This window comes from Mauremys reevesii, linkage group 4 (genome assembly GCF_016161935.1).
Source record: "Mauremys reevesii isolate NIE-2019 linkage group 4, ASM1616193v1, whole genome shotgun sequence".
NCBI lineage: Eukaryota > Metazoa > Chordata > Testudines > Geoemydidae > Mauremys > Mauremys reevesii.
In genome coordinates, this window is record NC_052626.1 from 9,504,519 (window position 1) to 9,528,374 (window position 23,856).

A 23,856-nucleotide genomic window follows, 5' to 3' on the forward strand; every position below is an offset into this window, starting at 1 on the left:
GGGGGCTAAGGGGTCACTGGACGCTGCCCGGTTGTTCTGGTGCTGGAGCTCGGTGGGAGGTGGATGTTTAGGTGGAGAGGCGACAGTGTCCTGCGTGTGGTGGCAGGGTGACCAGATGTCCCGATTTTTAGGTCTTTTTCTTATATAGGCTCCTATTACCCCCCCCCACCCCGTCCCGATTTTTCACATTTGCTGTCTGGTCTCCCTATGTGGTGGGTCTAGCTTAGAGGCAGCCTGATGCCTGTTGAATGTGAAGGGAGCATGGAGGGTCCCCTGGAGAGTTAGGATTCAGCAGCAGTCTTACTGCCAACTACTTTCAGAAACAGACACCACTGTTCCCATAGAGATGGGCAGCACCGGCTAGACCACATCTGCCAAGACAGGATTGCTTCCTACAGTTCCTAGCAATAAATGCAGATCTTAACCGAGTGGTAGGCCGGGATGCGATGCAGTTGCAACTAATGAGGTATCTAGCCATTCCAGCAGAGCCTATTCCCTGTCGGCTAGTCAGCTGATAAATAATCAAAAGCGTCTAGATGGCTGTTGTCTGGAAAGCCATGTTTGCACTGGGGTCAGGAAATTGACTCAGCATAGATCCTGCCTCTTTATTGAATTAGCATTGATACCTGTAGTACTGAGTCTCAATATTTTCCTCATCCTTTGAAAATAGTGACTCTGGTTATTGGTATTGGTACTTTTGGTAGCTTATAAATATTCTGCTTGACTTTTCCTTTAATGTAATGTCCTTTCTATGTTATCACCTCTTATTTAGTAGTCACTAGATAAATAAACTCGTAGCATCAATTCCTTTGAGCATTATATAAAGTTACCTCTTGATTTCTTTTCCAATGTTTAGAAGCATAACCTTTTTCTATAACTGGGATTCTCAAGTATGTTTTTGGATCAAGTACTGTTCTCATTTTTTATTAACTCCCCTCGTGTTATACTGGTGTAAATGAAAGCAGAATTTGATCCTTCCTTGCTTGCTAGTCACCACTCCAACCTTATTGTGCATCAGAGAATCTGCACAGCAGAGACACTCCATAAATGTACTGAGTGTGGGAAAAGCTGTCATAGGAACTCTACTTTTTCTTACTTGTGGAATCCCTGCCTCATGGATGATACCAATGTTCTAAATTTAACCTGTATTGGGAGAGAATAAGAGATTGATTAAAGGGACAGCATTTCTATAATAGAGTTTTATCCCGCAAGCACCACTCTGGTTCCTATCAGTTGTTCCTCAGATCTCCCTTAATGGAAGCTGCTGGGTGCTCAGCCCTTCTGAAAACCAGGCTCCTTATTTAAGTGCATGAATATGGGGCCTAATTTTAGGAAAGTCTTATCTTAAATTGTGTAGATTATAACATTTCTGTCACGTTATTAAACATCACAGAATCCACTCTTGAGTATAAATCCGTGGTGGACTCTTCAACTCCAAACTGATTCACGACTGATCAGTAGCAATCTGGAGTTGCCAGTTTCCATCCGTGGTGGTTCTTCCCTTGGAGCATTGCATCATCTGAAGAAATTTGATGGAAGCCAGGCATTGTGTGTGCATGGGAGGTAGAACACAATTAAGGTGGTGGTTCCTTTTTAACATTCTCCTTCTCTCCCTCCTCACACGTTAACCTTAGACACTGTTGTCTGCTTCTCTCCTCTAGCACATTTTTGCTCCCTCAGTTTTTAATATTTTTATAAACACAGGAGAACTCACAACAGCTAATCACAACTTAAACAATTCCTTGGTGTGTATGTGTGTGCGTGCGTGGAAACATGCCTGCATATATATGTAAGGGGATTTTATGAGTTAAGGGCTGCTAATCACCACGAGGAGCCCTTATCCAGTGTCCCTCTGCTTTGGCTGCGGTGGGTTTCAGTGGCCTGGGTTCTTAGCCATTAACTAGGGGTGCTTCCACCTGACTGTTTACAGTAATCAGGAACCGTACCTTACCTCCCAATGTCATTTTGATTATTCCTCACCCAGTACTTATCCCTGTGACTAGCCTTATACCTCATACATATATTCTTCTGACACCTCTCTAATGGATGAACCAACAATCAAGGTACACTTTATCTACAAGGGGAAATATAGAGGAAACATATAAAGGGGAGAGGAAGACTGATTTGGACTGGGTACATCTGTAATACCATACAACTCCCAAGTAACACTATCCGCAGGGTGGATTTCCATGCATTCACAAGTCTGTTTTACTCCATACTAGTGGGCTCTGTAAGGTGGAGGAACCTCACATATCTTGATGAGTCATTCTAGGCCTGAAGGTGCTTGAGTGCGAGGAGGTGATGAGGGTGCCGATTTGCCTAGGGAGCTGGCCTCTCTTCGGCAGCAATAGGCATTACTCCTTGTGGAAAAAGTCTCCACAATGCTGGAGGGCCTCCTCAGTGTTTAAGTCCAGTTGGTTGCTCCCAGAATAGTTCAACAAACCCCTTTCAGGATAACATGGGCAACTCCCTCAGGCAGAGGAAGAGAGGCAGGAGATTGCCCGTGCCCCCTTGGGCAGAGCTTTCATCCCCTCTCCGATTGGCTCAGTCAGCCTTCCATTGCCTAGGGTTCACTTACTCACAAGGCTCAGCACTGCCCCCGTCCATTGGTAAGGTGAACACACTGCAGTCTTCCCCATCTCTCATCTACCCACCAACAAGCTTGGTTCCCATTGTCAGACCCATTAACCCAGGCTACATATATATAAATAAAATGAAAAATTAGACTTGGAATGAACAAGATGTGCATGAAACATAAGCAATATCTTGTGATCCTTTGATGTTTTAACCATTACTTACCCTCTCACCTTTTGTTCATGGTCATCCCTTGCTGTGTTATGTGTGTTTTAGGCCCTGATGCTATAATTAGGTGCATAGAGGCAGACTCCTGTACTCACACAGGTTTCCGTTGGCCTCAGAAGGGCTACAAGTGAGTGCGGGGGCTCTCTGCATGAGTTTCATTGCAGAAACAGGATTTAAAATTGTAAACTCAGGACAGGGAATTGCCCCTTTGTTTGTTCTGTCGAGTGCTGTGCATGCCTATGGTGTGATCTAAACAATAAATAATAATTTGGTACAATCTCCTTTTCTATGATGTTGTTTGTCTCTTGTTTTCCAGTCATTTTCTGCAAGCAATCAGCAGTCCCATTTTATGGAGGTGTTCCTGACTAAGCAAGTCAACCTGAGATACACCAACAACGTATGAACACTAAGGCCTACATTTGCAAAAGCATCCACTAACTTTCCATGCCTCCATTTTTGTAGCATGCCTGAGACACCTAGGGTCTGATTTTCAATGGAGCTGAGTATCTGCATCCCCAAATGCTGCCAACAGGAACTGTGGGCTCAGCACTCTGAAAAAGACGTCCCAAGGGATTCAAGTTGGGCATTCAAAAATTAGTGGACAGTCTTTGAAAATGTTGGCCTTACTTGTTATGCAGATTTTTGACTCCTGAATTTTCACATGTGCCTTCAGTCTAGTGTCACACGAGCAGCATTATAAGGCTTATACTTTTGAAGATATGGGGACAGACTCAGGGGCGGCTCCAGGCACCAGCATGCCAAGCACGTGCCTGAGGCGGCAAGCCATGGGGGGCACTCTGCTGGTCGCCACGAGGGCAGCAGGCAGGTTGCCTTTGGTGGCATGCCTGCGGAGGGTCCGCTGGTCCCGCGGCTTCGGCGGACCTCCCTCAGGCTGCCGCTCAATCCGCGGGACTGGGGACCTCCCGCAGGTAAGCCGCCGAAGGCAGCCTGCCTGCCGTGCTTGGGGCGGCAAAATACCTAGAGCCGCCCCTGGACAGACCCTTAGCCTGTATAAGTTGATGTGGTTCCATTGATTTGAATGGAGCTATATTAGTTTCCACATGTTAAGGATCTGACCCCTGATAACTAGAATATTATATTCTAACCTTGATTTCACTTTCCTTACATTGCTATTGTAACTTCGAATTTAGTATTCATTTTCAGTTTTTACTTTTTTTTTTTTTAACTGAAAGTTTCCCTGGTTTCACAGAAGCCATTAGTAGGTTTTTACTACTACCTGAATTTTGGAAGTGTCATAACTCCCAGGACTGCACCTAGAAGAGGCTGTGGAAAAGATGGGGGAAACTAGGACACCATCTTCTCACACTGTCTCCGCCACCTCTTCCACTTCTGCGCCCACTCCAGAAGTAGAGATGGTGGCGCAGTAACCTGGACCAGAGTGGGAAGCCTGGTGAGAAGTACTGGAATGACTTAAGCACTAGTGTATATACAGTTGTCAAATCCCCCGCCCACCCCATATTTATCCATCCTATCTGTAAGTTGGTAATCAGCATTCAAAGCAAATAAGTTAGCGAACTACTTTTTATGCTAAAATGGGTTAAAAATGAAAAACTGTATACAGCTATAAAAAGAACAGGAGTACTTGTGGCACCTTAGAGACTAACAAATTTATTTGAGCATAAGCTTTCATGAGCTAAAACCCATGCATCCGATGACTAACATGGCTACCACTCTGAAACCTGTATACAACTATGTTTCAGAATGTTTTTAAGATTTAAAAAAAAAGGAAAAGTGTTATTTACCTAAAAAACTGCAAACTTAATTTTTTGCACGGATTTTTCACTTTATATATTTTTTGCTAATCAGCCCTGATAAATTCCTGGGAAACTTTAAACAAGATAAAAACTGAAAATGAAGGGCCTTGTGTATTCAGTACATCTAGTTATCGATGAACACATTTTTTGCCTTTCGCTGATGAAAAGACTCTATACTAGAGACTTGTTTTTCCATGTCTACTTGTCCTGGTGAATATCTGATTGCTATTGACCAATGCAAAATGCTTCCAAAGAGCAAAGCTTTTTACCTTTGGAATCAACCAGGTGGCATAAAAGAGCAGGTATATTAAAGAAGCAATCGTTGGGGAGATTACCTGCAAAATATTAAATCCACCCCCCTCAGGGTCAGCTAATGTAAATCAGTATAATACCAGTGAAGTCAGTAGAGTGCTGCTGATTGAGGAACTGGCCGTTTGTGCACAAGTTGAACACTGCTGAATTACCAGGTTACTCAGTATACTATAGAAAAAGGGTGAACGTTGCCAACAAAGTGCAGTTAAATGTAAGCTTGTTTGCCAAGTATTGTTGTCTCCTTCTTTGATTATGGTTATGATACACATTCATCTTTTAAATAAAAATGCTCTATCGATTTTTCCAGCCTATTAGCCCTCCCTTCTGTGAATATGCGCAATCCTGATAAGCAGGCTAAGGAATCCAGTGGTTCTGGGAGCCCTTTGTTAAGCTACTGGGAACATATTGCTGCTACCAAGAACAGTCTTGAGGTTTTATTTCTTAAAGAGACACTGTCAACCTGAAAATCACACTTCTGTCTGATGTTTTACTTGCTGTTGTTACAAATAACACCTTATGTTCTATAAAACACTAACAGACTAGAGGAAAAACAAATCTTATTTTAGTTGTCCATTTGCCAGCACTTTGTGTATAGTTCTGCTTCCCCTGTTGTTTTTCGTGGTCCTTTCACACAGCGACAGAGGAGGGAAATTAGTTGTGAAGCCACAAAAATTCAGACAGGCTCAGAGACAGACGTTGTAGCTGAAACTTTTTTTAGCGCTTTTTAAAACTGACTAGATTTAAACTGACAATGTCCCTTTAAGCTTGATTTGCTTCTATGAGACCCATCTCATTGTGCCAGAAACTAGTCTAGCATATTTAATGGAAACAATAAATCTGGGGATTTCATACATTTTATGCCATCCGTATCAGGGAGTTTGTTATGAAGAAGCAGGTAGAGCATCCCGAAGAATTCCCCAGGGTGTAATATGCTGATGACTGAGTGAACCAACATTGTAAACCCTTTAAAAGGGCCATCACTTCAACTTTACAGCTAGCAGTGGTGAATGTACTAAGTCATAAATGTTAATGGTGCAGCCAGAGCTAATAAATGACAATATATAAAATGAGGTGACAAAAAAAACCCCAAACCCTTCAAGCTATGTCTGTTGCTTCCTTTGTATAAAATCTAGGATAGATTAATACAGAAACAACATTTCTCCTGTTCAGTCCCTAAAATTGCCTTCTGAATTAGCATAATGTTTCCAGGACAGCATCCCCAGTCACTTCTAAAGGTGAATTTATCTGAAAACAGAAATGAGTGTGTATTTTGCTCTTAGATTGTGTACATCACAGCTCTCTGTTGCTGGTGCATTTTAAAGCTGCAGTGCATTTTGTATTTAATAGGATCCTCCTGCAGTATTCCCTCTTGGTTCCTTCAGGTTGAATATCGTGCTTAACAGTGCCTGTGAGTAATGATAGGTAGGGAGCTGTGATTTTAAAAACTGATGGCCAAGGATCCGGACTGATACAAATGACCCCACTTTGGCTGGCATGCTAACCTCAGCCTTGAGGGCCTGATCCAAACTCTGTTGAAATCAATTGGAGCCTCCCCGTCAACTTTCTTGGGCTTTGATTCTGGGCCTGAATCAGAAACTGTCTCAAAGAAACATCTTCATAATCAAGATTAAAATGTTAAACCCGGATCTTGCGGCCCTCATGAACGCAAATCCCAGTGGCTATAACAAAAGCTATATGAATTCAAGGGCTGCAGGATCAGGCTCTAGAGACTTCTTATTACTGCTTCTTATTACTGCTGAAAGTACACAACGCATCAGGTTTGTCCCAACACTGAAAGCAACTTCACTTGCCACTGAGCAAGCAGCAGCTCCAATAGATCTGGTTTTGGGGAAGTTTAGTCAAAACTTTACCACTAGAGGGCACTAATCATCTTCATTACTTTACCTCTGCAAAACTTTGAAAAAGAGGGAAAATACTCTCCCTTCAAATGTTTGTCTATAACAGGATTCAAAAAGATCTAGATAAATTCATGGAGGATAGATCCATCAATGGCTATTAGCCAGGATCGGCTTAGGTGGTGTCACTAGCCTCTGTTTGCGAGAACTGGGAATGGGGGACAGGGATGGATCACTTGACTACCTGTTCTATTCATTCCCTCGGGGGCACCTGGCACTGGCCACTGTCGGAAGACAGGATACTGGGCTAGATGGACCTTTGGTCTGACCCAATATGGCCATTCTTATGTTCTTACTAGTGTTAAAGATTCCCACTTTTATTACTGTAAACCACTGTATTCCATGGATCCAGTTTTTGATTGACAGTATATACTGTGCATGCATCCTAGCAAAGATTCTGTAATTCCAAGCTGTAGTTCTATTGTGTTGCTTGTTGTTTAGATCCGAAAGGCAGTTCAAATACGCTAGCACTAACACATGCTCGCTTATGCATCTCGTGGTTCCATGTCTCTTAGGTTTGGTTGGGATGTTCCTGTGATCCTGAGAAATTCAGAAGAAATAGAATCCAGTGTAAGAGTATCCAAAAAGCAGATGAGACAAGTGAAGAATCCTTTTGGCTTAGAAATTCCGCATCCTGCTGCAGTTTCCATAACAAGTCAGTGGATTTTTTTATGTTAGGTTTTATTCAGTGCCCTTTTCCCAGCCCTTACTTTCATTGCCATAACGTGTTTCCTTACACAGTTGCCATAGAAATAGCTGTACTGGTGCAGCTTACCAAACCGTTGTGTGTTTTAAAGTGGCACTGTCCATATTGTGGGGCTCAAAAATTAGATTTTTTGGAGAGAGATCAATTTCATTACTAAAACCTGCTCTAGCGACAAATGTTTTCAGTGATTAAAAACAACTGGAGATGATAAAATACTGGACACAACTTCATTCATTGTGAAATCCGTCCCTTGCACTTGAAATTGAAATAATTGGGCCCCATGCGGGCGAACTGCAGAGAGGCAGGGGGTCTGTGCCCTTCTGCACCAATTGGGAACAGTGAGCTCAGCTGATGAGCAGCTTTCCACTGATGCTATTGCAGCTTATGGGCTGGTATAGGAGCCCCTCTTGCTCCTTGCACAAAGTGTTGGGGCAGCTGGATCTATATAAATGCAATGCCGGGTCTCAGCCCAGCCCCCTTTCTCCCAATCTCCTCCTGTATGGCTGTCCACACCAGCCAAAGAAGAAAGATATTTGTATGTGCTTGGGATGTAAACTCAAGTGGTGGCTTGCAGTTTGTGTGTGTTTTTCTTTTAAAGTGCTGCTTTGTTCAAACATCCAGTCCATTCCAGAGGCACCGCAGAATTCAGGAGAGCCTCTCCCAGCCTGTGTCAAAGTCGGGCAGCAAACCTGTAAAACCTTCCTGTATGCAAATAAAAAGCACTGCAGTAATGAGCTCAAGTCTCTTCATCCCTTTTCCCCACAAAGAATCTTGGCATTACAAGGCCAGAATTTCCAGAAGCACTGACCACTCCCATTCAGGCACCAGAATAATTGATCAGCGTTTCCAAACAGCTCAGCATATTGGGTGTTGGGTGCTTCTCTAAATCTGACCATAAGTGGGAGCTGAGCTCCTCTGAAAATCTGTCCCAAGCTGTGGATGCTGAGTTCTTGAAAGTCTGGCCTACACCTCTTTTTAAAATCTGTCCCTAATGGCTAAGTATTGCTGTCTCCTGCACTGATAACAAGTGGGGAAAGAAACATGGCACATAGTTTCATCCCCACTGTGCACATGCAGTAGGGCCTGATTCTTCCATCAAGCACAGACACGTGCTAGGATGTGAGTCTAGTTAAATATCATTTTCCAAACGGCATAGTCTTTGGGGTAGGAGTCATACTCAGTCCCCTAAGAGAGCTAGTACATATAATGCTGTCAGCAGTAAATCTTAACCTTGCATGAGGTGCCCTTGGAGCAGCAAAAGGCACCTCATGGCCTTCCCCTTTCAAGTGCTCTAAATCCACTCTAAATTTAAAAAAAAAATCTGGGTACTGGCATTGCTTTCCCTCTGCTGCCTTTAAGGAATTACGGCTGGTAAATGCAGGATTTCTGTATACTGGATTTCTGTATACTGGTGAGCTGATGAAGCTTGCATTGTGTAGGATGCATTTTCTTTTCATGCACTTATATGTTGTTCTCTAAGGGGGCATAACACTGACACCTGATTGTCTGGAAGACTGTATCCTTACCTGCTACTGGGGGTGCAGTGTTCAAAAACTACACGAAGCTTTGCAGAAACATGTCTATTGCTTCAGAATAAAGACTCCACAGACACTAGAAGACGCTCTCTACAGCGAATACATCTATCGACAGCAGTATTTGTATCCTTTTATTTTAAAAAAATATTTTGACAAACTATGCTAATTTTCTGGCACAGGGAGAATTGAGCCTCATGAGCAGTCTGCAGTTTTTGGCACCGTGCATTTATGAATGAATAGGATTGAGAATACTCTTAGTGCAAGTGCCACATTTGTCTTCAATTGCAGTGACATTGATTGTTTTCCTTTACACAAATAAAGCATTAAAAAAACTGACAAGGAAGAAAAATATTGTCAGTTGCCAGAAGATGCTCAAATTGCAGGCTTTGGCCCAGTGCCTAGATCTCGTTACCCGCTGGTAGCTTTGTTGACTTTAGCTGACGAAGACGACAGAGAAATATACGACATTGTGAGTAATTTTAGAATGTATAGCAGGGCACTGTACTGATGTGTTTGGATGCTTCAGAACGTACATTAGGATTGAGTAGAAAGACTGGCTTGCTCTTCTCATGTTGGCTGAAAACAGAATGTAGGCCCCCCCCGCACTAATGATGGCTCCCTAAACAGAGGCACCTGGTGGTCCTGCTGTGCGTGGGGTAGGGATGAATGTATGGGTGGGCCATTCAGGAAGTGCTCACCCTCTGCACAACACAGAGCTCATAGCCAGGAAGGTCTTTGTGTGCCAGCACATTGGAGCAGGGCATGAGGGCTAAGGAAGCGTCAGGCCCGGGTATCAAGCACTGCAAATCCTTTCCCCTACCATATGGAGTGTTGTGGAGCCTTTGATTTGGTTTAGCCTTTGTAACTTCTGTGGGTCAAGAAGAGGGATTCACCCCAGTACCTGGCAGAACTATTTGGACTGATCTCTGGGGAGAGGTTTAGGACTGTAAGAATTGCCATACCAGATCAGACCCATTGTTCATCTTGTCCAGTATCCTGTCCAAACAATGGCAACACTGGATGTTGCAGAGAAAGTTGCGAAAATCCCACAGTAGATGGATACTCAGTAACCTACTCCCCATGAAAATCTTCTCCTAATACCTAATAGTTAGAGATTAGCTTAAATGCTGAAGCAAGAGGTTTAATATCCCTTCCAAAACTTTTTTTTCCCACAGAGGAATTGATTTCAGTTCCTGAGTGTTCACTGTGCAATATGTGTATTTATCCAGTGTCTTTCTGAGTTTAAATGTTATATTTTGTTCCAATAGCTTTAGGTGCATGAATACTAATGTATGTCAAGGCATACACATTTAAAGGCAAACTCCCCAATACAATTGACCTTCTCTACATACTAATATAGAAATCAGTCATGGCCAAAATAATACCCAGGAAAACTTACATATTACCTTTTCCAACTATTCCTATCCCTTAGCTTCCTGCTACCCAGCCGTAAAGGCCTCAACAGAAGAATGTATCCAGCTCCTTCCCCAGTCAGTACATCCAAGTATGCTTATAATTCAGTTTAGTTTAATAAAGATAAAATGTAGATTTAACAAACTTGCAAGAAGGTTTCTTAAACTAACATGAGAAAGCTGGATTGTTTAACATGACATTTTTTGCATCACCTACCAGGGGAGAAACCCACTTTATATTCATTGTGGGGGTTTTTTTGTTTGTTTTTTTTTGATAGTTTTTCTTCCTGATTGTCATTGTCAAACACCCTTCAATTGGCCAAAGCAGCAGAAGCAGAATCCACTTGTACATTAAAAGCAGAAACAGATTCTAGACTTTTTCATGGTCCAAATGGAAGGATTGAATCTAACTTTGATGCAAAACTTCAAAAATCTTAAGGAAGCATATTTATATTTAAGTCTAACAATACATCCAAGGTAAACCTCTGGTATGTTCCCCTGCAAACTCATGCTTGTTTTTTTTAATAGCTGTCACACAATTGGCATTTGTTGGTAAACCTTTACCCCGATATAACGCTGTCCTCGGGAGCCAAAAAATCTTACCGCGTTATAGGTGAAACCGCGTTATATCGAACTTGCTTTGATCCGCTGGAGTGCAGCCCCGCTCCCCCGGAGTGCTGCTTTACCGTGTTATATTCGAATTCGTGTTATATCGGGGTAGAGGTGGACCTAAATAATGTGTGGGTTTTTTAATTGAGCATGGGATTGTAGGAATCATGAGTTTTCATGAATCAAAGGTCTCATCTATGTGGAGAAAATGAAATGTATTTATCAGAAATCTCAGCTAACACATTTCATTCATTCATTCATTCACTGCAGTGCCTGTCTGGTGATGTTGGTTGGCAGCCCCACCTTCTCCTTCCTTTTCTCTGCTGGCTTGGGTTGATCTCTCCAGGGAGAGTGTGGATTACTGACTGTGTGGTGCAGCGGATCTGGGAGAATCCTTCTGAGGCAGCAGCTAATGAAGGTCTGGATCTTCCTGGTGGTTGTTTTTTTGTCCTCTCAGGTTTCAGCTCCATACAGTAAGACTGATTTCGATGATGCTACCTAGGTAGGTGAAGGACTGCACTTCTGGATTGATCCTAAGGATCTTGGTCTTGTCCTTGTGGATGTTGAGGCCAACCTGTGATGGCTCAAGCTAATTCTTGATCAGGTTGACCACCTTAAACCTGTTCATCTCGTAGCTGTGGATCGATGGCATCCTTCATGCTTCATTCTCGGGGATTTTGATGAGATATCCTCTTTCCAGTCAGGAATCACTTCTTCTTCCCATATTTCGTCCTGCAAGGATCTAGTTCTAACACATTTAAATTATGTTTATTATTTAAACTGACTGGTTACTTATCATCTTGTCTTCTAGGTGTTTGCAAACTGATAGCTTAATTATTTGCTCCATTATCATGGCTAGATACGTTTTTATTGGATCACTTGCTATTTACACAGCATAGGTAAAATGAAGCAACTGCATGAGCAGAATGGGCTCCAAAGAACCATGTTTACTAACTGTATATGAGATGCAAGGACCAGCTACATATGTGATTAAATGAATAGAGAATTAAAGGATAGGAATATAATGCCAGTGAACATGGGTTTATGGACGATGGGTTTGTTTGACAAAACCTATTTCATTCTTTGAGATTACAAGTTTGGTTGATAAAGGTAACTGTGTAGATGTAATTTACTTTCTTTGTAAGTCGTGTGACTTAGTACTGCACAATGTTCTGATTTTAAAAAGTAGGACTATACAATCTCCGAAAAGTACACATTAAATGGATTAAGAACTGGCTGAAAGATCTCCAAAAGTAGTTGTCAATGGGGGTGTTTCTACAGGGATTCCAACGGGATGGGGACTAGGCCTGATGCTATTCAACATTTTATCAGGGATCTGGAAGTAAGTATAAAATGACTGCTGATAATAAAATGTGTGGATGTCACTCTAGCCTTTTATTTTATTTAAAGTGAATGTAGTAATGTTATATTACACCACTGTGGGTTTGGCTCTGGTGGCTACAGTTTCAAGCTCAGAGTGAACATCACCTCTGCTATCTGCTTCAGATTTAGAGCCTCTAGGAACACACAGAGACCAGGGATAGTGACCCCACGTATATTCACATGTATAAGGTCTAGTCTGCTTTACAAGTTTTATTGAAGTTACAGTTAAGGTTATGATTAGACATGCATATAGAAATCCTATAAAGACCTATGCTAAAGTTACAAATAAAGTCATACTCACATCCTTAACAATATTCTTAGGGTCTGATGGATTCCTTCCAATTGATCGTCAGTGGAGGGATGATTCCTGCTGGTGTTTTCCCATAGGCAACTCATTTTACCCAGTCTGGGAGCCCTAGTTTATCTTCTGATTCTAACTTCACCTAATACTCCGCACATGTGCATGAAGGTGTCCACCCTTTTTTCCTTATTTGCATTGTGTCCCCTAAGAATACTGGGAACCCCATTTTTCATAGGTTGTTTATAGTTCCTTTTGTTCTCATTAGCATTTACGCACATCGGTTAGGGCATTTGTTAGAAGAAATTTGACTACCGGGTACCTTGTAGTCCAAAATTAACTTTGCAGTTAATTTTTCGCAGTACCACTCATTGGCACATCTTTTCCCATAATCTTGTGGCATTGGGTTATTCTTTGGTCACCATCTTATGTCAAGCATTGCTTAAGCCTCTGGCCTAGTATGGCTAAGCTGACATTTTATAGGCCTCAGCCTGTAGGCCTTACATTTCAATCCTACTTACTTAGGTGCCTAATACATACATATCCCTTCTGACTACTGGTCAACTTTATACTTGGATAATTCTACTCTTAAATCTATTCAACATACTATGACTGTAAATGACATGACATGTTAGTTAATCAGAAATCACACAATAGATAAACAATAAATAACAGCGGGGCAGGGGGATCATACAGAGCAGTCTGGATTGGTTGGCAAGATGGGCCCATTCAAACAAAATGTGTTTAAATACAGCCACATGCAGATAAGAAATGCAGCTCGTACCTGCTGGAAAGCAGTGACTCCGAAAAGGATTTAGGGTTTACGGTGGGCAAGCAACTTAACATGAGCTCCCGGTGCCAGGCTGTGACAAGAAGGGTTAATGTGATCCTTGGATGTAGAAACACGGGAGTCCTGAGTTCGGAGTAAGTGAATGATTTTTACCTCTGTGTCCTGCATTGGTGAGACCAATAACTGTCCATGTTTTAAAAAGGAAGTTGAAAAATTGGAGAGGGTGCAGAAAAGAGCCACAGGAATGATTTGAGAGCTGGTGAAAATGCATTAGTGAGAGGCATAAAGAGCTTAATCTTTCTGATAAGCTGAAACTGACTGAGAGTTGATTTGATTACACAGTGTGTAAGTACTTAGTGGGGAGAAAAATACCAAAATGCTCTTAATGTAGTGGAGAAGGCACAACAAGAACCAGTGTCTAGAAAACTGAAGCCAGAGACATTTAAATTAGAAATTAAGTACAGATGTTAAGCAGTGAGGGTGATGGTTAAATCTGCTAAGGGGAGTGGTGGATTTTCTATATCTTAATGTCTTCAAGACTGGTTGCCTTTCTGGAAAATATGATTAAGCCAAATGCACATTATGCTGTAGTCAGACAAGTTATTGGGCTCAATACTGGAGTAACTAGGTGAAATTTAACAGCCTGTAATATCCAGGAAGTCAGGACTAATGGCCCCTTCTGGTCTTAAACTCTATGAATCTATATACACTGCTGCTTCTCCTGGGTTTTTTAGCAGCTTCTGAAACACAGAGGATAGTGAGAACCTTAACAGCATGTCTACACTGTAGTTAGACACCCATGGCTGGCCCGTGCCAGCTGACTCAGGCTCATGGGGCTTGGGCTGTGGGGCTGTTTCACTGCAGTGTAGACTTCTGGGCTCGGACTGCAGCCTCACCTCTGGAACTCTCCCACCTCGCAGGGTCCTGGGACTCAGGCCGGAGCCCAGGCTCTAGGACCCTGCAAGGTGGGAGAGTCCCAGAGGTGAGGCTGCAGTCCGAGCCCAGAAGTCTACACTGCAATGAAACAGCCCTGCAGCCCAAGCCCCATGAGCCTGAGTCAGCTGGCACAGGCCAGCTGTAGATTTTTAATTGCAGCGTATATATATGCCCACAGAGGGTTTGCGTACTATTTTAAGGGATACTACTCAATATATTCTACTGTTCTATTATATATTTTTTCTTGTGAATTAAAACATAGTTTTGATAATGCAGCTGTAGACCAGGTCCCATTTATTAAGTGGGGATCTATGTAATAATCATTGCTTATTGCAAATCGACACAGTGTCATTGCACTAATAGAACTGGGGCTGTTGACTCTTAAATTCTTGTTATCTAATACCAAATCTGTCATTCTGAGTATTAGGGACATCTTGATTCCAAAACTAAACAAATGGATCACTATTAAGATGTAAAATATTCTGTGATTAAAAAATGAGGCTATAGCTAGCCCTGGGGGATAGTCAATGTGATTAGTATAAATACATATCTTTAATTCATTTAATCTCTGCATGCTTTATATTTCCATTAGCTAACTAGAGGTATCCTAAGTGCATGTCTGATCCCCAAGCTTGTAAAATAACTTTAAACAAAAAACATCTTATAGATTCCTCGTTGTTCCGAGAGCCTTGGAATTTGCAATAATATTGGGCTTCTCTCTTCTTTACAATCCATTATGGTTGCTTGGTTGGTTGTCTTCTTGGCTTGAACACAATACATAAGCATAAAATACTATTATTGTCGGCAAAGTGACTGTAAAAATCAGTCTGCGGGTTCCATATCTTGTCCTTCTCAGTGACTTTTATGTCCTGTATTTGCTCTGTTTACAGGCTGAATGATGATACCTCTAAATGCCATCCGGGATCTGAAAACCAACCTCTGAGTGTTTTGTGGTAGCAAGGAGAACACAAATAGGAAAGTGACAGTGGAGGTGTTCTCCCTTTACATCATCCGTAACAGACATTCTGCAGTCAGAACTTAGCTGGTCGCTGCTATTGTCCAAGGCAGGATAGAATCCAGCCACAGAAGAGCAAGTCATATTGGACTTGTACTATTTACGGTTCTTTAAGGCCAGACTGTGATTGGCTTTTCCTGGGTACTCGAGGAGTTTCACTCCCTCACCCCCTCTTTGTGTGCCCCTGTGCAAGAGCGAGTCACAATTTCAGTCATGCTCTCTCTGGATGAAATTCATTGCTGTGCAGAGGTCCAGCAGGAGGCACATACAATAGTAAACAGTAATGTATTATCGTAGCATCTAGGAGCTCTAGTCCTGGACCAAGACCCCATTGTGCTAGGTGCTGTACAAACACAGAACTTAAAGACAGCCTCTGTCCAAAGAGGTTACAGTCATCAGATATTTAAGCATTTGTCTACTTTTGACTACATGTGCTTAAGTGTTTTTCTGGTTGGGCCCAAGTCCATTAGCTGGGAGCAGTAGTAGGATAATCTTCGCTGTGAATTAGCCACAGAAGAAGTTACGCAGCACAGAGTGGCTGTAGAATCTGATGCTTGGATTGGTCTGTTTGATCACATGTTCAACAGCTATCTGGGACAGTACCGTAAGCAACCCTTAGACACAAGACAAACAGTTAAACAGGCTATGAAGAGACATAAACTGAACCATATACTTGTTTTACCTTGTCTAATCGCTTAATAGACTCCCTATTGTTTGTATGTGATGTGCATGTCACTGCACGTATATAAATCAACAAGGAAGTAGATAGTGCTAAATAAAACCTTTGTTTTTAGATTTCAATGGTGTCCGTAATTCATATTCCTGATGAGAGTTACAGACTTTCCTGCAGAATATTATATCAGTATCTACTTCTGGCCCAAGGTCAATTTCATGACCTTAAGGTAAGCTGTGTTCTGAGTCTTACTTCACTCTGACTGCAATGTTCATTTAGTTTGTGTAGATTACAATTACCCTAAATTGGTACAGTATCTGGTTTTTTTAGTCTGTTATTATGCAAGGAGCTGGATGATGGTTAAATTTATCTTGTCACTAAATTAGTTCCATGCAGACTTACAATGCAACCTACATTCGTATCTGAAAATGTCTGAACTCTCCTACAGAAATCCTTTATTTTTATATATTTATATTCCAGGCAACCCCAGGCCCTCCTGATTTGTCAAAGTGGTAGTAACAGATTGACAGGGATAATAGCTGCAAATATTAGAGAGTATTCAGAATGGGCCTGTTCCAAGCCCATTCAAGTCAATGAGAGTGCTTCTGTTGACTTCCATGACTTTGGATTGGGCCCAGTGTGCAGCATTAAATCAGTATCCTGAAAGTGGATATTGACAATAATTTATGATAACTTCTAAAGTCTTTGTTTTTATAGTATAACAGTAAAATACAAGGTTTCAGAGTAGCAGCCGTGTTAGTCTGTATCCGCAAAAAGAACAGGAGTACTTGTGGCACCTTAGAGACTAACACATTTATTGTAGCATGAGCTTTCGTGAGCTACAGCTCACTTCTTCGGATGCATAGAATGGAACACACAGACAGGAGATATTTATACATACAGAGAACATGAAAAGGTGGAAGTATGCATACCAACAGGAAAAGTCTAATCAATTGAGATGAGCTATCAGCAGCAGGAGGAAAAAAAATCTTTTGAAGTGATAATTGAGATGACCCATAGAAGGTGTGAGGAGAACTTAACATAGGGAAATAGATTCAATTAGTGTAATGACCCAACCATTCCCAGTCTCTGTTTAGGCCAGAGTTAATTGTATCTAATTTGCATATTAATTCAAGTTCAGCAGTTTCTCTTTGGAGTCTGTTTTTGAAGTTTTTTTGTTGCAAAATTGCCACCTTTAAGTCTGTCACTGAGTGGTTAGAGAGTTCTCCCACTGGTTTTTGAATGTTATGATTCCTGATGTCAGATTTGGATGTCCTAATCACATCAGACACACCATCAGGGGCTCGTACACCTGCACATCTACCAAAGTGATAATATGCCATCATGTGCCAGCAATGCCCCTCTGCCATGTACATTGGCCAAACCGGACAGTCTCTACGCAAAAGAATAAATGGACACAAATCTGACATCAGGAATCATAACATTCAAAAACCAGTGGGAGAACACTTCAACCTCTCTAATCACTCAGTGACAGACTTGAAGGTGGCAATTTTGCAACAAAAAAACTTCAAAAACAGACTCCAAAGAGAAACTGCTGAACTCGAATTAATATGCAAATTAGATACAATTAACTCTGGCCTAAACAGAGACTGGGAATGGTTGGGTCATTACACTAATTGAATCTATTTCCCTATGTTAAGTTCTCCTCACACCTTCTATGGGTCATCTCAATTATCACTTCAAAAGGTTTTTTTTCCTCCTGCTGATGATAGCTCATCTCAATTGATTAGACTTTTCCTGTTGGTATGCATACTTCCACCTTTTCATGTTCTCTGTATGTATAAATATCTCCTGTCTGTGTGTTCCATTCTATGCATCCGAAGAAGTGAGCTGTAGCTCACGAAAGCTCATGCTACAATAAATTTGTTAGTCTCTAAGGTGCCACAAGTACTCCTGTTCTTTTTTAGTAAAATACAGTATACTTAATATACAGATAATGTCTATATAGTATCCATGAATTATGAAGAATGGGCCAACTTCATTCCTTGATGGAATTCAGTTGACTTGAAGTTCAAACCATGAATAGATTTATCTCAATAAGTCCAGCAATTTGTGTGGTAGATATTTGCTCCACATAACCCACCCTAAAAAATCCCTGTATGCTTTATGGTGGGGGTATTATTACTGCATCAAACATACCGTTGGCAATAAACAAATAATAATGGATCTGCATAATCACTACAATTTTGAATTGTGTGTACAGATTTGTTTATATACATAGATATACACTCTAACTGCTTTTTAGAATAGAATATAAGAGCAGGTTTCCATTCAGATAGGTCAATACCCAGATATCTTCAAAAAGTTCCGTTTCCCCTTGCAATTGGACACTTTAGGAAGTTAATGTAGACTTCAGTGTTACCCATTCTCTTAATGAGTCGGGTGTTCCTTTTCCAGTGCCTTGGAATTATATATTTGACATATGTTGGTGATGCTGTTGTTTTACACACAATGTTTGTATAGCATCATAGGTGTTAGGTAGTTCTTTGCAAACACAGACCCTTTGCAAACATGAAAGACCTATTCCCTTCCCTGAAGAGCTTGCAGTCTAGATGAAATAAGACAGGAAAGCACAAGAGATGATAAAATGTGGTGGATTTGAAGGCAGAGAGAGAGAGTAAGCGCTTGGTAGAAGAGGTTAGGGACATAACTCCAGGCATATGGAGCAGCATGCTAGAAAGTACAAAGCCTTGACCAGAACCTCATCCATTGTAAACCTGTATAGCTCCACTGAAGTCCATGAACTACACTGATTTGTGGCAGCTGGGGATCTGGTCCCTTATCTCTAATTTTCCCCTTAGTGTTTCTGCACCTCTTTATCTTCCCAAAATATACATAACTGAAGTCAGGGGAGTTGTGTCCGTTCACTCCAGAGCTGAATTTGGTCCTGTGTTGAACTTAATAGGAAGCATGTGTGTAGAGAGAAGAAAGGCCCCATTAGTTCGCATTTGCTCTATTGTAGATCACATGACAATGTGCAATTACTGAATTCTGCTGAAACTTGGTTGTGTGTTTTTTGTCCATAGCAACTCTTCATGTCTGCAAGCAACAGTGTCCCGCCCTCGAGCAATGCCTCTGGAGAGAGCAGCACTGACAAAAGCTTGCTGGAAAAGGTTGGACTGGCCGAAGTTGAATCAGAATTACATGAGGAAAACAGTAAAGACTGTGTCGTCTGCCAAAATGGAACAGTGAACTGGGTCCTCCTGCCCTGCAGGCATACGTGTCTGTGCGATGGGTGTGTGAAATATTTTCAACAGTGTCCAATGTGTAGGCAGTTTGTTCAAGAATCTTTTCCACTTTGCAGTAAAAAGGAGCAAGATCAAGATGAACCCGAACACATTTTCCAGGATGCTCCCCACGGAGCAGACTTTTAGTGGAAAGCCAAGAATTATCCAGTTGTACTCTCAAATGCGTGGTGTAGAACCTAAAGCATTTTCTGTCCATGGGAGGATCTGCAGTGTAACTTTATGGTTTTGCTGTTAGTTACTAGACCAATTTAAGCATCCTTTTCATGTCCACACTGCATACAGTTACTGGAACACTGCATATGCACTGGTAATATGGCCAGAAGAAGTGTGTAGGAGATGTATGAAGAACGAGTTTTTTGCTAACTGTTGACTGGATGTTCATGAAGTATTAGAGATTATTTTGACAAGTAGATTTAGTTGAGCTAAACATTAAAAAGAAAAGAACAAAGGCTTACATACAACTGAAATTGAAAAGTACTTTTCCTATATATATAGGTTTTTAAATGTGAAGTTAGAAAAAAATATAATTGTAATCCTGTATAATTTAGATATTTAGCACTTTAAAGAATGAAAAATGAAGGAAACCAAATATTTAAGAATCTGTTCTTAGTTTCGGTATAAATCCGTATGTATTTATTTTGTATCTGATGAACTTGGCCATGGGAAGTGCTGGGCTGCTCAACTCCTGTTGAAGTTACTGGGAGTTAAGGATATTCAGGACATTAGTGGGAATGGACCTCCTGTAATTGTATTTTGTTTCTGCTGCTTTGAAAGAGATTTTCTGTGTGCACGCAGCCTGATCCAAAGCCCCTCGAAGTGATTGGAAATATTCCCATTGATGTTAGTGAGTTTTACCTCAGGCTCCTACTGACTATCAAGCATGTAGAACATCTAAGTGAGCCCACTGTGTATAGCCTGCCACACTGCACTGCTAGGCCTTTAACTCTTGCTAGTGTGACAGCTATGGATTATGAAGGGCTAACTTTTGCAAGGAGAAGAGACTAATTATTTTGTAGATGATGTGAGTTTGGCAGCATGTCCTGTTCCATGACATGGACAGCCTAGTCTGTGGGTTTGCCAACTCTCCCATATCCTTCATTGAAAGACAGCAGAAAACACAATTGTCTTCTATCAAAAAAATAAAATAAAATAAAAATGGGTGTTGAGAAGAGAAATGATGCTGTTCACTTTTTAATACAGGACAGACTAATGTAATTCAGGGTGATGTAACTTCTAGGCCAGGACTTCTCCTCTGGTGGGATGAGACACCAAAGTAAAAATAACAAATTCCCACCCTCACTATGGGAGATGGGCTTGGAGAGAAGGAGAAATTTGCTCCCTCCTCCTTGCTCTGCCACTGCTCCACCAGCCCCTCCATTCCCAGAGCAGCTTCTCAGGCCTCTGCCTTCCCTCCACACAGCACTCACTCTGTGGAGGGAAAGCCTGGCTTCAAGAGGCATCTCCCAGCCTCTTTTACTGGTGCTGCCCTTAAGCTGAGCACTGTGCACAGAAGGAGTCCCCAATCCAGAGCCCTAAATTATCTGCAGTTTCTTGCCATGACTCCAAATGCAAAAACCTTTGTGGCTGGAATGGATTATGGGAGCTGGAAGGTCATGCCAAGAAGCCATGGGTGGTAGTAATAATAATAATTGGAGATATACCAATCTCCTAGAACTGGAAGGGACCTCAAAAGGTCATGGAGTCCAGCCCCCTGCATTCACTAGCAGGACCAAGTACTGATTTTTGCCCCAGGTGGCCCCCTCAAGGATGAACTCTCAACCCTGGGTTTAGCAGGCCAATGCTCAAACCACTGAGCTATCCCTCCCCCTCAAGGTCTTTGGGAGGTTGAGAGACAATGCACTAGGCCACCTGTGATTTATTAGGAAGTGGCGTGGTTTATTAAAGTGAGTATTGGGACTGCCTCTAGAATTCTAATCTCAGCTCCCCGACACTCCATTGGTAACTTTAAGGAAGCATCACTTGCACCATGTATCAAACAGAGATAATAGCCAGGGGTGTTGTGAGGACTGAATAATGTTTGCAAAGAGTTTTTGAAAGTAGAAAGTGCTGGCTGGATGCTAAGTGTTGTTATTTCTAATTTAACTGTGTATTGACTATGGGAACATCCCTCAGTGCGCTCCCAGAGACAAAGTTGCAGTGTCCCAGAGCCACTTGTCTGAGATTCCCTGGGCAGGGTTAGCCCCTCTGAACATTGAGCCTCCTGTGCCCTGCATTACAGCTGCTGGTTTTTTTGGACATGCATCTGAAGAGGTGGGTTTTTTACCCACAAAAGCTTATACCCAAATAAATCTGTTAGTCTTTAAGGTGCCACCGGACTCCTCGTTGTTGTTTTTTCACAAGGAGTGTTTCCCCTCAGCCCCTTACCCCCTGATTATACAGGTAGCTTCTCTTCCTTGATTCAGGGGCTATTTATTTATTTTACAGGAGCACCCAGAGACACCAGCTGAGATCTGGCCCCATTGTGCTGCGTGCTGTGAATACACATAACCTGCTGGGAACAGCTACCAATCTAAATAGACAAGGACAGGAATACAAATAGAGGTGTAGAGAGGTGAACTGACTTGCTTAAGGACACATAGTAGGTCAGTACCATGGGCGGCTGGTGACCCGCCGGCCTAGGGAGGCTAGCTCCCACCCCTCCTGCCTGAGGCCCCGCCGGAGCCCAGAGTCCTGTCCTCCCCCCCCACTTGCCAGGCTCGGTGACGGCAGCTCCCAACCCCAGAGTGCCAGACAGTCAGTCCCCAAGCACCAGGCAGTGCATGGCCCCCAAGCACAGGGCAGGCAACCCCCCACCAGTGCTGGGCAGCACAGCCCCACTGCCCAGGGGCCCCTCAGCACTCGGAGGCCCCAGCTACCCCAAGTCTCAGCCACAGGCCAGCCATGGCCTCCCTAACCCTGGCCCCAGCCCCAGAACGCTTCCCTGAAGATGAGTGACCCGCCTGCCTGGGCTGGGGCCAAAGGGGAAAGGCATTAGGGCAAGCAGGAGGGGGTCTTCCGGGCAGAGGGTGGGCAGAGCCACGCCAGGCTCTTTGAGGAGGCACAGCCTTCCCCTACCTATGCCACGCGCCGCCCATGGTCAGTACCAGTGCTGGGAGGAGAACCCAGGCATCCTGAGTCCCACTCTAGTGCCCTGCCCATCAGACCACACATGAGCCCTTCCTGCAATATAAGGGCTGGGTTTGTACTACTTTACCTTTGTCACTCTACAAATCAGTATAGTTAAAGCAGTACAACCCCCTCTAGAGAATGCAGTTATACCAGTGTACAGGTGCTTTACACCCTTCTAGCTTATTCTTCCTCGAGTGACAGCACATCCAACGGATACCGCTAGGGGAAACATCTCCGACAGCCCTGCTCGGGGCGCTCGCACACCTAAATTGGAATGGACGTGTGCAGCACATCTCGAAGAACAAGTTACAAAAGGTAGGTAACCATTTTTTCCTATACGTTTATGGGAATAATCTATGCTGGTGTAGACACCTTTACAGCGATATAACTGCATCCACACTAAGGAGGGGGTTGCACTACTTTAATTAGGTCCGTTTCTAAACAGATACAGTTAAAGTTGCCTATTAACAAGTCCTAAGACTGGATGATGCCTTACAATCAAGACTGAGAATTTAAAATGAAGTAATCACCTGCCATGGCTTTTTGCAATCAAACGTGTCCTGTTTATAATGCCTTCAGCCTTTTACTTTCCTCGAGAAGATGTGCAAGAATATAGTTGAGGGGGGGAAAAGCAAACAGCCTAATGGATATGTAACAACAACCTCTGTGCTGCCAGGGAGGAGAAATGTCCCCGTTTGTGTTGGACACATGTGGAAGGCCATCAGACATCCGATCGTTGGCCGGCATCCTACCCCATCATCTGACTGCCACAGTGAGTGGATAAGCCGGGCTTTGGTTCCATGGGCTTGCTTCTGTTGTTGCTGAGTTTTCCATCTGGTGCAAGGAATGTGCCTTGGAGAGTAGCCGAGGGTCAGCTGAGCTTGGATATTGGAGAGGCAGGATCTACCATGAATGGGGGTGTATAAACATGTTACTGTCTACACCTACCCTTAGGGTGAACAACATGTGATACAAGATTCAAGCTGAACGCACGGGCACCAATGTAGGCAGTCCTCGGAGTCTTACACATGTGAGCATCAGGTCTTATTTGTGAGGAAATCCAGCATGGCATTGCCCAGTCTGCTGTTTGTGCCTTCTGTGCCTGTTGTCACGCAGAAGTGCCAGCCACCACTTATGCAGCCCTGTTGAGGAGTAACTGAAAAACAGCCTCCATATCTGTGCAAAGAGGCATTATTCCTGGCAATATGGAACAGGAGTGAGTCCTAATTTAATGTATCCAGCTTCGCTACAAACTCTGTGAGAGGTCTCTGCAGAACAGGATTTAACAATCTTGTC

General features: G+C 42.6%; 1 protein-coding gene across 8 annotated transcripts in view; it reads left to right on the plus strand.

Moving 5' to 3' along the window:
• Positions 1 to 23,856, plus strand: part of CGRRF1 (cell growth regulator with ring finger domain 1) — a 29,690-nt gene that overhangs the window by 1,204 nt on the left and 4,630 nt on the right. For 3 of the 8 annotated variants that reach the window (XR_005597930.1, XR_005597928.1, XR_005597931.1), the window contains exons 2-9: positions 7,321 to 7,460; positions 8,992 to 9,169; positions 9,368 to 9,515; positions 16,284 to 16,391; positions 19,210 to 19,418; positions 21,877 to 22,034; positions 22,740 to 22,875; positions 23,237 to 23,332. Coding sequence is in view for 3 of the 8 variants with exons in the window: in XM_039536567.1 (XP_039392501.1) it covers positions 7,321 to 7,460; positions 8,992 to 9,169; positions 9,368 to 9,515; positions 16,284 to 16,391; positions 19,210 to 19,557 (922 nt within the window). In the remaining 5 variants the exon portion in view is untranslated. The other 5 variants (XR_005597929.1, XR_005597932.1, XM_039536569.1 and 2 more) reach the window with 5 other exon arrangements.